We start from the raw sequence: 15733 nt of genomic DNA, 5'->3' as shown, positions 1-15733 counted from the left end.
AACACGCTCGCGGCTTTTGCGGGCACGATGCCTGGTGCGGCTCTCGGGACGCTTTTTGGGAGACGACCCGCTGCTGCCGTGTGGCGCCTGCTGCTGCTCGGAGCAGCGCGGAGGCAAGCCAAGGTTATTTCCGCGCTCGTCGAGCGTCTGACGGGTCGAAGAGGGGTGGACGCGGTGTTTCGGGCCTCGAGTAGACACTTGAATGATTAAAGAGCGCGTGAAGGAACGTTCGCTGAAAAGAAAGCGGGGTGAGGTGCATAGAAAACACAAACCTACGCGCGTCCTCCATCCACACCCCGCGGGCTGCACTGACTGAGTTGGCTTGAAGGCGAAACGAAAGCATGTTTGTGGTGAGATCTTGTAGCGCTAAACAGGAGAACGGGATTTAGGGCTTAGCCGCTGCACCGGAAATAAAAAAGGAAAAGTCGAGCCAATGTGCTCGGGCACACCTACGCGCTGAGCTCTAACGGAACTTTAGGCGGGCTAATTATAGTTGGTTGGTGCAGGCACATACGTGGAATCACTATATGAAGCCACGAACGGCATATACTTATAGAACATGGCGTCTTTTTTAGATCCCTTCGGGCGCGTGCTAGACTGTCCACGTCATAACGCACAGCGTGACGTCCTCCGACTTTTTGATGTGTGCTCGAGCAAAAAAGAGTGTGGCAAACCTGTTCTGAACTGCAGGCGTTCTTGCCGTAAGAAGACGCGAGGGCGCATGTCATTATAAGCGTCAAATGCCGTAACTCGCAAGTGATTTTTCGTAACTTTCCCGTGTGTTGCGCTATTCTTTAGACAAGCCAAATAGCGAGAAGTGCTCGATTCTGAGGCGTTTGCTAGACAGAATGACTTCATTGGGAGTTCTCAGGGCAACTGCCCTTAGATGTTTAAATGCCGTGCATTGTGTAATCTGCTGCACCATTTCTCTTGGACGTACCAGAACAAAAGCTGGTAAAGAATGAATATCTTCGCACATCAATCGAGATGGGCAGACACAACGCGAAAGACTACGAACATGAACTGAATACCAGTAAGAGGGAACGATTCTACCTGACCTTAGGCGTCAAGCTAGTCTGTAATCAAGAACAACCTTGTTTTAAACAGCAGAAATCGTCCATGCTCATCCATAGACATATGAAAGCCCGAATGCTGTGCGTACTGCGTGGTAGTAGTTAATAGGAATCTGAAAATCTATGCAGTTGCAAAGTATAAACGAGATCGTTAATCATAGATATGAATGCCTAATCAGGATGCCGAGAAATGGATGAAAAGAAAAAAGTACAAAGCATGAAGCTAATGTAATACGGGTGTCACACAGCGCTGCTTTGATAGCAATCGAGCCCGATCCGGATCAAATTTTTCGGTTGCGATTGGCTTCTTTGCTCAATCTGTGGAGGAGAGTAAATTGTGGTCGAGAATTTCAATCCGGGTCGGGCTCAGCCGCAGTCGAAAGTGGCCTTCTGAAAACACTACTTGCACGTGTGGCCATACAACGTTGGAATAACTGCAATTCAGGAGTACACCCTAAAACGGCGCACGCAAGAAGTACGGCGTTCGTTCCTTTCGAGTTCAGGCACTGCAAAACTGACTTTTTTCTAGCTTAAGAAAGAGCTTGCGCAAAAAGAAAGGGGTTAGCAAGCCCTTGCCTTGACGATTAAATAATTGACATTGGAAGATCGTCGTCCAAGTGCCACCGAAGATGTCATACTTTCCAGCCTAAGGTCACGGTTCCACCATAAAACACCGGGACTTCTTGGAGCTATATTTTTCCAGAGTCATTGGCTGCTCATGGGATCCTCATATTTTGCAGAAACGGCCGCAAGAGCGCCATCTACTACAATTACGTCTGTATTTACTACTTATACTTTTATAATGTAACTTTCAATGCCCCTATCAGCACATAAAGGGTCCGAAATATTTTAAATGAAATTTTCCGCTCACAACATTTATTCTTCTCTCTTTTCATAGCAAAAACTAAATATTAGCTTCGTTCCACTAGCAAACCATTTTACCGGAAGCCGCAGTAAAATCTTAATCTGTTGTGGCTCCCCTAATGCGCTCAAAGATTTGAAAATTCGTCCGTCGATATTGTCCTCTTTCTCCAGTATTCTGAAAACGTGTTCTTTACATCTATGTTTAATTTTTGATAGCTGCATCAGCGTAGTGTCTGCGTGGTACTTGCTTTGCACCCTTATTAGAGCGACATAAATAATATTTGGTATGTATTGAAGTGAAAGTTCCCGTTTTAGGTTCTACAATGTATTGTAAACTAGCTGGTCGAGTCATTCAATGTTTCCTTACTGTTTAATTTTAATATTTCTGAAGTAATACTTCAGACTTCCCAGCCGATGTCATTCGTAGTAGGTGAGACAACGAGAATTTCATGTGACTCCTACTATTAACTTAGATTTTTACAATTTACAGTTATATTGTAAGTCCTAGGGATGCTTACTCTATTGTTTTGCTCCGTTACGTACCTATATTTTGTGTACATTTTTGTGAATAAGAAGGGTGATTGTGGACATAATAGCTCCCACTTTATAAAGCATAGGAGATGAAAGCACATGGGTACGACACAAGCATTTGTGTGTAACACATGCTTTCCTCCGCTAAAGTAGGCAAGACCACCAGTTCGTGTACTTCTACATTTGCAGCTCCTGGCGACGGAGGGACCAGAAGATACGGCGCAGGCTAAAAAACATAAATCAAAGCTATCTTGTCTAGCAGTTTGTTGTCAACGATCTCAATACATTGAGACGAAGTTCGATAGGCTTAGTGAATCACAGACTTCGAAACACACACACAAAAAAGTAAATACTTGTTTGGCTTTTCAATCTAACAGAACACTAAAAGATGCACCACTGAATGGCTTATTTTGAAACAACGAGGTACGCAAAGATTTCCCGTCATCGAAATTGACGAGGCCTGAAGAAAGTTTTCAGAAATATGCGCCTACAATCAAGCTTGCTATGACCAGGAAATTTAAGAAAGAATAAGGTTTTACGCAAGGGCATTTATATAACATCGCGTTTAAGGTCACAAACATTTGCGCCTTGTGATCATGTGCTACCTTCCCGTGTCATCTGTTGAATACATTGTTGCGCTAACAGGAAAATAAAATATATAAAATGCCTTATCCAATCAGAAATTGTTTACAAAGGCTGGTATTGCTGCTATATTACCTGAATGTCCCATAGTGCTTTTCGATGATTGTACTTTCAAGCGTGTACCTCAAGCGGTACCGCTGAATCAAACCAAAGTCAATTGGGCTGATAGTGTATGGTTGTGAGAGATTTTATTAACATATACACATTGTACGTGTGGGGTACGATGCACATGTACTGTAATCTCCCCGTGCGTGTCTGTTCGGTTCCCCGTAACGTGATGTATAGTAATGGATGGTAGAAGTGATGGATGCTGGAATGCCCTTTACCCTTTCCGTAAACTGGTCTTGGGACCAAGACCTGGACATTATGCTCGGTCTCTACTTCAGCCGCTCATTCTCGTCATTTGTTGTGACTGTGTCCGGGGACAAAGGCCACAAAAGACAAAACGCTTCAGGGTAATGCACTGACCAGCCCACAGACTGTGGACGGATAATTATTGGCAATATCTTCCAGAGGCCACTTATGTAGCTTATCTACGCAGTACACCTACATTTGCTAATTTAGTAATAATATGCGCCACAGTAGTCCACGTGATGCGAAAAAACAAAAATACATGCGATATATAGATGTGAGAGAGTGGTTTAGCTGATGACCAAGGCAAAACTAAATAAACTTAATTTTCGCTGAAGGGGGCATGGTGCTTAATCTTTGTTCCCAGTAATTTGCTTGGTGCTTGTTCAGCCAATCACTGATTCAGCTAAGAACAAAATAAGGGCTGTGTTCAAGCTCATTTTCGCAAGTGCACCGCGTAAATTTGATGCCTAATATTGCTAATAAACCTCAAACCTCTTCGCTGTGCATACACTTCGTAATTGTGTCAGCCATGCGATCATTCTTCATGAACATCATTAAGGAGGAATGGGAGGCGTGTGTACGGTTTCAGCGCTTTGTTTTTTTATTGTTTTCTGTACATAACAAAGAACACTGGAACAAGGCACGGGACAAAGAAAGCAGTGAAATACACTGAAAGCATTCCCTCCAACAATCGCTCTGTCTTTTTTTCCCGTTAAAGAAGCAGGTAACCTGGCAGTTTTGAAAGCGCTCTGAACACCAGAGGTTTCCTCAAGCTACAATAACATTTAATAGTGAACACGTTTTGCACTCTCCTGGTGGACACATCTTCCAACTTTCAGCAATATTATATATTAAGTTTAGAGATGTTACTCTAGAAGAGAACTGCGTTCTAGAATAAGTAAATTTAGATACGAAAACAACATCAATGCACACATAAGGCTACGCAAAAGAATCCTTGACAATCCTTGGCACAAAAGCGACTTAGCCACATACAGACAGAGGCCCCAAAGTGTGACAATAGACTGGCACGAAAATAAGGCCGCCCAATGTGCCCGTTGGTCTGGTGGTGTGTCTTGTCTTGTAGCTACAGTAAATAGGAAATCACATACAAAATGGACCCATAGTGCACACACATGAAGAACGCTAGCAGTGCTACCCGAATCCCTTTTCTATTTAACGAAAAGGCAAGCTTTGTGGACGTAAATAGGAACACACAAGCGCCAACCAGCACGTACACGTACCAAGCAGATGAGAATAAATGACAAATAAATACACTGACGCATCACATGCTTCACAAAATAGGGCGACACTAGACGATTCCACGAAAGTACAAGCACAGAAAACTGCGCTCTTATTGTCCTTTTTTGTTGTTTTTTACGTATTTTCTATTTATAATAGCTTGTTTTGTCTCTGGCGCGTGTCTTCTCGCCACTCGCGGCCCATCTAGCGCAAGCAGTTCCTCCCACCTTCATAAAAGACACGTGTGCAAGGGCCACTTGCGTTCGCGACTAATGAACAGGAAACATTTTTTTCAAAAGCATAAAAATTAACTACTCACATTAACTGCTGCAAGAAAATATCAAAAATTTGCATATGCGCCGCGGTTAGCTAAGCTCTGTTAGCTGCGAAATTTATTGCACATTTTAGTGTCTAGAATTGCATCTGCGTATTAAGCATTGGCTAAGTGTTCCCGTGATTCAGAACTGAAACGAGATATTAAGACGAAAGCCGGCCACGTGGAGTGAGAGAGTAGCATTCGTGTAATTGGCAATACTGATTCGTGTAACGCGTGTATATTTTGAGAAATCTCAGGAAAATTCATGAGTGTAATAATGTTATTATTTTAGCAGTGCTATGATGCTATCCACTGAATGATTTCGCATCCGTTCCGGTTTCGTAGGAACTTACGTTGAACATAAGAACAACATAAGAACACGAAGTTCTCATGTTGAACTTTTTCGTAAGACTAGACTGCAGCCAATCATGGTGTCGGATATATAATTCACTAAGGTGGTCGGCCAATGGTGGACAGCACTTACGAACGAAAGGCTTTGTGAATTCAGGTTCAGATGCATTGTTAGCAGGAATAAGCTACGCTAAAGTTTCTTCTTTCGCTAGTATCATGGTGGCGTGCATTGTAAAACACTTTGTCAGCATTTACAAATAATGATGTCTGTTCAAGCGCTCATAATTTGTGGTGCGTAATATTAGCTAAAGCGACGAATTTTTCTGCATGCTTAAAGAGATGATGACGTTAAGCGAAGAATGCGATTATCTGGTAAGAGATGCAAATAACTAAATTTTTCTGTCTGTTCACAAATTTTCGCATGAGCCAAGCAAAAAAAAAAAAGAAGGGCCACTACCTTTTTGAGATCTGTGTGGAATGGAAATTCGGTAAAGTTCTTCTGCCATCGTTTCAAGCAGAGGGCAGGATAAGGCCGCAGGCATTCGAAATGACAACACGCCCCCTCGACTGTGTGTGGCTAACCAACATGCTTACTGCTAAGTGTGTGGCCTGAGCCCGTTTTAGTGTGAGTAGGGCGAATTGTAGTGCACGTCAGACGGGGCGCTGGCAGCGGTTCCGGGCTCGTTCGTGGTAACGGTGGCGCGGAATCCTCCGGCGTCGGCGACGTAGTCGACGCGGCGCGTGATGCCGTTGGCATCGGTGTAGCCGTACGAGCCCGTACGCGCGTTGGTGGCGTCGCTGGTTTCCTCGTGGTAGTGGTGGGCTCCCTCCACCGGGTTCACGCTGTCGTAGCTGAAGTGGTAGGGCTGCGGGGGCTATGAGAGGGTTTCGGGAGGAGTAGGAGGCAGAAGAAAAGAATCACGTCGTGCCATAGCGTTCATTGAAATGTGCGCCGACCTAATGCACTATTCTAGTCAGTAACACCAGATAGATAGAGAGAAAATGAAAGAAGGAAAGACAGGGAGGTTAGCTTGACTTTATCCAGTTTGCTACCCGACATGTGGGAAGGAAGACGAGGTAGTAAAGAAGAGAGAGAGGAAAAACCCCAGAATGCGCTTTAATCGGTTCGAAGTGAACAGTCGGCGTTAATTGCACCAATATTAGTAAACTGAGGTTATTAAAACGTCAATTGTATATCGCAGACAAAGGTCTTTCGAAGATCAAACGTTGGTTGGTCAAAACGAAGGTGCGTAGTGTGGCATTTGGCAAACAAGTTATGAATTTGACTTAAGGTATGGTTGAGGTTTTGGAGTGTATCCCCTTCGCCTTTGCGCGTATGAGCTCATGTAGCGTTAGGCTTCATTAGGATTAACTATGCTGTCACACTCAAGCTGTACAAGGCGAATCACATAGAAGTAATTCCACGCAAGTTTTACAGGGTCATGTAAGTTGGTGAGAAGTGCTTTCTTTCTTATGACAATCACGCTTACCTTTTTTTTGTAGGTAGCTAAATTTATTTCCATGGCCTTAATATTTTCACCAATTTCTTCTGATCTCATTAGTAGGCTAAAGGGAAGCAAACAGGAATAAAATTATAATGGCTTCCTAGCCATTCATCTTACTGGTAGATGTTTCCCAGGTCCCTCCATTAGCCTAGTAGGAAGTACAAAAAAAAAAGCTAGCTGCTAACAAATCAATGAAACTGCCGCCGAACTACCCTGGAAAGTAAAGAGCCAGTTTTCAGATTCAGTTTCACCATTAGGGGTGCATAACCTTCGTAGTTGATCCATGTCACTGCTTCAAGCGCGGTGCGTAGCGTGTTTTGTCTAGAAAAGACATGTTCAGGAGGCGCTCCTGTCTTTCGAACGATAACCGGAATGTTACATCTGTTATTTTATTGCGCAGAAAGTGTATCTGACACTGTAATTTAATCAACACTGGTGCGGAAGATTAGTTATCTAAAATAGCTTTAAGAACGCTTACCTTTGCCACAATGCCCTGAGAACTTGCTGCCCACTCTCTGAGACTCTAACTTAGCTTCTTTTATCCTTATCAGGCACTCTGATTGCTAAAAAGGTGAGCTAATTGAGACTACAAATAAATGTTGACACCGTATAAAGTCGATCTCATACAGGAACAGTTGCTGCCACTGCGAAAGCTTTTGTTAATAACGGTCACTGAACTTTGCTTTTGCGATGCCTAAGTACCAAATATGGCGGCTTAAACAAGGCGCTTCCTTAAATGTAGCGAAATGAAAGCACGCTCGACGGATAAAAAGGCTGAGTTAACTGGGAAGACGCAGGTGCGCCTACGTGTTGTTATTCCTGCGTAGCAGATGTGCCAACGCGACAAGACAAGCCGGTACATCAGGCTGCAGAAGTGGGTTATATCTGCACTGAATGGCGTTTTGTTTCTCCTAACTCTCTGAAACGTTGTACATGAACTGCAACGTGTCTGTACTTTTTCTACTTCCTCAAGCCTTGAGTAAAAAAAAAACGGTCTTGTACAAGCACGAAAACGAACGCTTGCGCAAAGGAAAAAGACCTTCATTAAAAAAATACAAGGGGAACGACTGCTCTGGCACGAACGAAAATGGAATGGTCCAGAAGAACCTATTCACGGACCACTAATGAAAGAGGATCAGTGCGTCGAGGGTTTCCGTATCATGAAATAGCTAAATACAAAAAAGAGGAAGTGCTCCTTTTTCTCATTTTTTTATGGTGTCGTAACGGACGAAAGAAACGTTAGAGGTGCATTGCTCAGCGTGATGCTTCCCAAGTGGCGTTGTTGCTCTGAGCTGCCCAGGAAATAGTCCGAAGTGGAAACTGAGGTTTCCGTGCATCGTGTAACGCAAAGCTGCTTACAACACCGTCATTTTTCTTTTACGTAACGTTAGATTGAGAATCCGACTGTACGACTGTAAGTGGACCCTGTGCGGGCGTTCGAATTTCCTCAGGGGTTGAAAGAGTGACTCGCACCAGGACACTGAAGCTGCAGCCTATATGTTCTTTAACCATAAATCTTGCTTGCCAAAACATGGAGACCGGCAACTTTACAAGCAAATTTTGACACCGAATAGATGTGAGTTATTATGTACTCATGAAAAGGAGACTTCATGAAGCATGAACATCACGCAAAAAGAAAAATGAAATTATGGTGTTTTAGGTGCCGAAACCACGATCTGATTATGAGGCACCCCGTAGTGGCGGACTCTGTAAATTTGGACCATCGGGGGTTCTTTAACGTGCACCTAAATATATGTACGCGGGTGTTTTCGCATTTCGATCCCATCTAAATGCCGCCGGCGTGGCCGAAATTCCTCCTGACACCTCGTGCTTAGCAGCTCAACACTATAGCCGCTAATCAGCCAGGGCGGGTAACATCAAGGAATGTTTTTTAACGCTTCGCAGAGAACGAAACTTCAAATACAACACATATCTCTCTATGCAGGCATCAAGGTGTCTTTCTGAGGTATCCCGAAATACTGTTTTAACGAGGAATTAAGGACACTGCTATACTGAACAGATTGAGTTTCGGATTTCAGAAGAATTCCACAACTAAACCTACAGGCGATTAGATTCCAAGTAAATTTTCTTCCATCGTTCGAGATTCCAAAATTATTACACAAACGAGTGCTCCAGTTTCTCGTTAAAATGATGTCATAGTCACTCCCGCTTTTCCTGCGTACAGACAATACTGGTCAATATTACCTTAATTAATTTGACTTTTCCTTAATTAGAACGCACCGAAAAACCTTTGTGAGGAACCATACATTGCTATGGAAGGAAAACCCGTTTCGAACATGAAAGCATGCCTCCTTGATTAATTTGACCCTCGTCGGCATCCCCACACACGCCGCAGCGGTCCCTAAGGCTTGAAAATTCAATAAAGACAACAAATGGTGCTGCGGCTAATCTAGGCATCAGCCTGTTTTACGTTACTTTGACTTTACTTTTCAGAACTTGAACAACATTACTTTTTCGTTCATTTCAAAGCTGAGGCAGCGTTTAAACATGTCGGCCCTCGTCGGCGCATGACGGTTGAGTTGAGCATGACGGTTCTTATTTCAAGAACAACAACCGAAAAGACATTACCGACTATTGGAGCAATGGAAATATCTGAATTTATTCATTCTTGCAACGGTTTGCTAATTGCGAAGTTCAGATAACTCGATCAAACATTGTGGTCCGCAAGGATAGAATTAATGGGAGTCGAGTGTACTATATAAAAAGTTATCTGGCTAGAAAATGGGCAATATTGCCAGACCTAATCTGATCGACAAATATGCACTGTGTTTAAGTTAACTGCTGAGTCTGTTCGTGCACCGAATTTTTTTTTTTTTGCTACGCACAAATCTCTTTTTTGTGTTAATTCCGCCTAGGAATTTCCACTTGACTGCCTTTGTGCAATGCAGCAATGACGTACTTTCCTCCTCCCTGTCCTGAATTCCTGCGCGCATCGAAAGAAGCAGAAGGCGAAGTGGACGCTTTGTTTTCAATGGCAGAGGTATACAAGACGGCGTCGCAAAAATCTGAGAAACAACCTTCGACCAAGTGCCTCATCCTGCGGTTTTGCCCGAAGTCAGCGTATAGAATTGCGTATGTTTCTCCCTCTAAAATTGAGTAGCGGAAGAAATTATGGGCAAATAATTTTTCCTCGCAAATTGTGGATTCTGCCTGAATTATTTTACGCTATTGTCCTATTTATTTTATCGGCTCCAGGGAGTGGTTAGTTAACCTTTCCTGCAGAGCACTTATTATATAGAGTTGCATTGTGTAGCCCTCGCCGAGGTGACTAGCGTAACCTGACGAAATTATGCGTTCAGTTAGGTGACCTCAAGAAACGTATTTAATTTATGATGAGAAATGCACTGGCAAAAGCGAAACAATGCCAGGGATTTATCTAGCTAAAAATAAGTCTGCTGCGGTTTTGTTCAGTAACTGTGCACTAACGATAATGCACATAAATGAAGTGACATTTTTGATTTGGCACAGTAATTCCACCATTTACCGTGACAGCAGCTAGGAAGACCACACTGCTGCATTTCTGCAGTAAGGCGTTTCGAGACTACTACCATGCCGTCGGAAAGACGAAGTTCTACGCGCGAGCTCAGCTTTGTGCAATACAACTACTCGTGCGTCACTTCTTTTCAGAAGCATAGCGTTGGTGGCTTCTTCAAATAGATAGCTTTACCTCATTCCAGAGCTACGCTGGAAAGCGCTACGTGAGAGCTTGGGCTATATGAATGCTCGTTTCCACGCTATTTCACACGATTTAAGTGTGGAGGAATTCGCTCTGGAGTGCAACGCTAACCGGTTTCACTCACTGCACCGTTCATCGTTCAGGTCCATTGTTCTAGCCCGCCCTGCAGGTCGCTTCCGCCGCTGCGACCGGTCGTTACGCATTTTATGGCACGTTTCTCACACGCACGGAGTCGGACAGGTCGCCCCGAGCAGTCTGACACGGTGGTTGCAGTGCCGTGTTAAAGACACCATTCAATGCCCTGACATTGGCAATACATCACGTGGTTACTTGAGCCGGGATTCTCTATTCTGCGCAGTTACTTGCCACCTCCTACCAAGCCATAACCATTTCTCCATTGGTTAGCTTATGGTGGAAATCCCGACTGCGTTGTTGCGTCAGCGAGGCGTTTATCGAGAACCGCTAAGAACGCGCTTACATCAACGTAGCCGCCTCCGCCTGGGTAGACCAGCACTTGGGACATGGCACAGGCGACGACCGCCAGAAAGACGAGCTGCAAGAACAGAAAAACACGCGCAACTTTCAGACGATGTGTATTGGCTTTATTGCTCCGGAAGTTAGTCAGGTACACGCAGAGGCATAGTTGAAATGCATCGCCCATTTCTAACTTTTGAGAGCTTGTGCCGCGAAATTGTACCTGCAAACACCACTAGCTGGAGCGCATTTTGTGAGCTTAATTTTAATAGTATGCACGTTTACTATAACGGGGATAAATGAAGAGAAGTTTTCTCATAGCTTCCAAAAAGTTTACCAATACAGAGGCAGCGTGTAATAATTATTAAGATATTTTTCTATTGAATCTTGCAGCTTTCCAAAATTACATGAATCTGCAATCGTCTGTACAACATTCGTCTGCAGGCAGCTGAAATTTTATTTTAAAACCGTTTACGTGAGGCTGCAAAAGTCTAAGGTGATTTCTTTAGCAGTTGATAACTGAAATGCAATTTGACATCCCGCAAATTAGGTTATATTTACGGGATAAATTTTGCAGATTTCCGCAGCCTCAGATTACAATGAAACAAAACACTTGAAAGCAGCTTATTTTGGCTAAAAGAACGGGGCGTCTATCTATGGGTATTACCTTGCCTAACGACGGTTTCGCATTGCCGTAATACATAAAACTAAACGAAGTGACCTTTTTGACTCGGACATCTTCTGTATTAGTGATAGTTGTTGCTCAACCGATTCTCATCGCACTCGTACAGGTGACAACCAGATGGTCGTAAGCATCATGGGCTCGCGGCCTCGAGAAGCTGAATTGACTATTGCGAATAGTCGAATGGGCGTGAAAGCGCTGGCTAGGAAATACCAGTCGTCTTCCACCACAGATTTTTGGGTCAGCCTGCTGGTGAGAAAGCATCTTCCTATTACCATGCGAATTGCCTGTTTAAGAAGTTCGAGAAGATAATTAAGCTTTAAGGAAGGACTGGCATGTGTTAAAATCGCCTTTAGAATCTTGCCGAGACATGTCGCACGATCTTAGGCACAGTACCCAAAGCTTTCCCAACTGGTAAAGCTGTCCCAACAGGAACCCTGACGTAGGAATTACATAAAGATCCAGTTTAGTAAGAAAGAGGACGGCACATCTAAAATGCAGACCCCCTGTGATCGTTTGCCAGAGCATCACTGCCGATAGGGTCCTAGTAGAAATCATCATTAGCGTGCTAATTCTCGAACACAAACGTTCCTGCAGCCCTTTCGGCAGGCAACGGATGTCACTACAATCAGGGAGGCGAGCTGGCGACCACAGTGCAATTGGCTCTAAGAGCGAGCATCATAACGGGACTGTCAAGGTACCGAATCTTGCTGTCATCGGCATTCGTTTCGCTATTACCGAGACGTTTCGGATCGTCACACGCGGAACTAAGCCTTCACATCCGTTTCCGGAAGAAGAAGTCACGCCGATGACTCTCCGAGGACGTGCGTTGTCGATAATCCGTGGATCGCCGTCGAGTATCCGGGTGTCGGCGCCGTGCCACAGAAGACTCACCTTAGCGAGCATTTTTTGCGGTGCTTTCAAGCTGCTGCGAAGCGACTGCTGTGTTTTTGCTCAGTTTCTCCAACCGCGGGTGCACAATGGAGTGACGCCGTCCCTCCCCGACGTCGCTTATATATAGGGCTTCGATCCAGGTCCAAATTGATTATGACCCTCCCCCGATATCAAAGGGGGTAATCTGGATCCACCCAGCGGGCCGGCAGTGCGAAACGAGCGAGGGATTTTCTTTCCTCCTCGGGTGGTCCCCGCCACAGCTACCGGCGAGCGTTAAGATATTCTAGAGGCATATGCGGGTTGGCATCCTAGAAAGATAGCGTTTCGGAAAGGTCGCTCCTGCCTTCATGAAAACGAAATCGTCCGCCGCGCGGGTTCAAAACGATGGCGAGGTGAGAGCCTCGCGGTTGCCGCCGGCCTTTCGACGCCTTTCTCGCCCCGAAAGCGTTTGGCATCGCGCGCTTCTTCTCCCCTTCCCTGCTCGCTTTCCCGCTGGCATTTCCTGCACACTACGAACACACACGCGCGCGCGCACACTCACTGGTCGAAACGAGATCCTAGCGATATCTCACTCTCCGGAGCGACGCTGGTAGACCACCCGGGACATCGTTTTGCGTTGGCTCCGTCGGTTGCACTTTCCTTCGTCGCTCCTTCTGCGCGTGTTTTGGGGTTGTTTCGAAGCGCTGATACGCCTTGCCTGCGTGACTTCTGTTTGTTCGCCCCAGCAGGCTGTGCTTTGTGACAACGATACTTTGTTGCGGTCCTCTGCGGACATCGTTTCTCTTTCGTTTCATCGATCCCTCCCCTCTCGGTCTTATTCAATTTCCACAAGTATAGATCCGCAATCACAGTGTGCCAAGGCGAAGAAGGTGTGATGCAGCCTGGAAAAGTTTCACAGCGAGCGGAAACATTCGACATTGGTGTACATGAATTTTAGGTCGGAAATTTCTGGCTTAGTCCGTCACGCATCTCCTTATTGTGCAATATACGAATCGGTGAATTTATTTTAATGCTACTATAGGTGTCAGAGGTAAAGAAAACATATAATTATTACCATCACGTTGTCAGCTGCTCACAGAGCCTATGTATGCCTACTGTACATTGTATAAGCAGATATCAAAGAAAACTGCGCATTAACATTAATGATCAGTTTTCATCAGCTTAGCTCGAAGAGTGCCTCTGAGAAAAAACTCTTGCATGCAGTGCCCGCTTCCTGTCAGGTAAAGTCCAAAGTCAGCATACATTCATATATGTGATTGATATACTGCGAAACAGTAGGACTCGATTGAGAAGGTGTGCTATCAATTAGGGTTATTTTCTATCATGAGCTACATACAACTTTCGTTGTTAGAGCCAATCAATTTCCTCATTAAGTACTTCGAGAAAATTGTAATACTAAATACATAAATAACTAACTAAATAAGAATGCGTGCTTCGGGGTAGAACACCAATTATCTTTGTGACAGCTCAGCACGTGGATTAAGGTCTTATTGGCGGCGTCTTGCCTTTTATTGCGAGAGCAATGATGTGGACACTTCAGGCGCATTTCCGCCGTCGGTGTCCGCGTCGGCGTCACCTAGAGGTTCCGTATAATGCCCACGTGCGATGAAATCGTCTCCGCGAGTCATGTGTTGTATGTGCGCGTGAAAGCGTGCGAGGGTAAGCCGGCGGTCACAGCTCAATATCGCTCACGGAACGGCGGAAAGCGAGGAGGAAGCGCGCCGCCTTCCGTCGCGCGCTAGGCTTCGAAGGTAAAGTAAGGAGAGGTGGGGGGCGCGTTATACTCTAGGCAGCCCAGGCGGCCGCACGCGCCCGGCCGGGCCGCTGTATCTTGAAAGCCATCTGCGACGGTTACTGAGTCCGGTCTGCGCTGTGTTTTCAAGGCGTAGTTCGCGTTGATGAGAGCGGCTGCACGAAGGTCAATTCGCTCACTGCTGCTGCCGCGTTTCCTCACTGCAACGTTTGGACAGAGAGTTTCCACGGTCATCGAGCGAGGTGTGTTCATACTGGTTTGTGAACGCGTGACACCGTGCTTGTTAATTTTGTTATGCTTGCGGACAACTTTCTGTGAGAGCACTTCTTAAAAGAGTCCCACATTTCCCGACGTTAGTTTAGGCTGGGGAAAAAGAAAGCACGAACACTCTATTAGCGACAGTTAAATAAGACAGAACACACCACAGAGGGCGATATTGCGGCTTTTCCCTACCGCGTCTGGGGAAACGCCAAACCGTCGCACGTGGAAGCTGCGTCGATGCAGCGTCTCTTCCGAGCACCCAAAAACACTGTCAAACGCTGCCGGGCTACTTCGCCCGGTAACACATGCGCAGAAGCCACGCGCCCATAGCTTCCTCTTCATAGCCACTGAAAGTAGTCCGTGACTATAGTATGCCTATGTTTACAAGTTTATACGGCCGATAAAACTACTATTCTTACTTCGTATAGCTGCCCACTAGTTTGCTATCACAGTCGATGCTTCGTCTGCGAAACTGCGGCTTCATTTTTTTTTTCGAGAAGCTTTGTGCCCAGTGTAACGAGACGCAAGGGTGAAATGATTCTACAGAAAGAACATTATTCATTACTTTTGCTATATCTTATCTGGCCTTACGTCTTGCTGAACAGTTCATATGTTTCTTTGTTCCCTGTACATGCTATGCGCACAAGCCCCTTTTGTCTCTTCCTATCGGTTTCTTACTCTGTTACAAGGTCTCTCTTTAACCAAAAATATGGCCAACCCTTCCCCTACCGGAAAATGGGGATAAGTGAAACTTTTCCTGCGTTCACCTGACCTTCGTCACGGTTAAGTAACAAACAGGTAACGGTACCGGATTGTTTCGGCGTCCCGCTCCCTCAGCTCGATATCTTTCTCTCGTTGCTGGCGGACTGCCTCGGTTCGGGCGATTCTAATTTATTGCGCGTTTATAGTCCGATGTTATCAGCCGGCGGGCGAGCGTCGTTAGACTTTGGCCGCGTCGGAGCGCGTTGGCTGCATCCGGTTACGTTGGCGGCGCCAGTGTGTCGGACCACCAGTTGAACTATAGAAGCTGTTCATGGACCACCTTTAGCGAGAAAATATATCTGGATGAAAAGTAAACCATAGGTTTGTTGATGATG

At 45.3% G+C, this 15733-nt stretch overlaps 1 protein-coding gene and 1 long non-coding RNA gene across 2 annotated transcripts in view; one reads left to right on the top strand and one right to left on the bottom strand.

Moving 5' to 3' along the window:
• The window catches only part of LOC135903545 (uncharacterized), a 49683-nt gene that overhangs the window by 12842 nt on the left and 21108 nt on the right, over positions 1-15733 (top strand). The window lies entirely within an intron of this gene.
• LOC135903543 (cuticle protein 10.9-like) lies at positions 4043-12753 on the bottom strand. The gene is made up of 3 exons (XM_065433853.2): positions 12623-12753; positions 11051-11125; positions 4043-6245 (listed from the first exon to the last, which is right to left on the bottom strand). The coding sequence occupies exons 1-3, from the start codon at positions 12632-12634 to the stop codon at positions 5991-5993; spliced, it is 342 nt and encodes a 113-aa protein (XP_065289925.2). The 5' UTR covers positions 12635-12753; the 3' UTR covers positions 4043-5990.

This window comes from Dermacentor albipictus, chromosome 1 (genome assembly GCF_038994185.2).
Source record: "Dermacentor albipictus isolate Rhodes 1998 colony chromosome 1, USDA_Dalb.pri_finalv2, whole genome shotgun sequence".
In the NCBI taxonomy this organism is placed as follows: domain Eukaryota; kingdom Metazoa; phylum Arthropoda; class Arachnida; order Ixodida; family Ixodidae; genus Dermacentor; species Dermacentor albipictus.
Note: the sequence above shows the minus strand (reverse complement) of the source record. Positions and strands in the feature narration are given on the sequence as shown.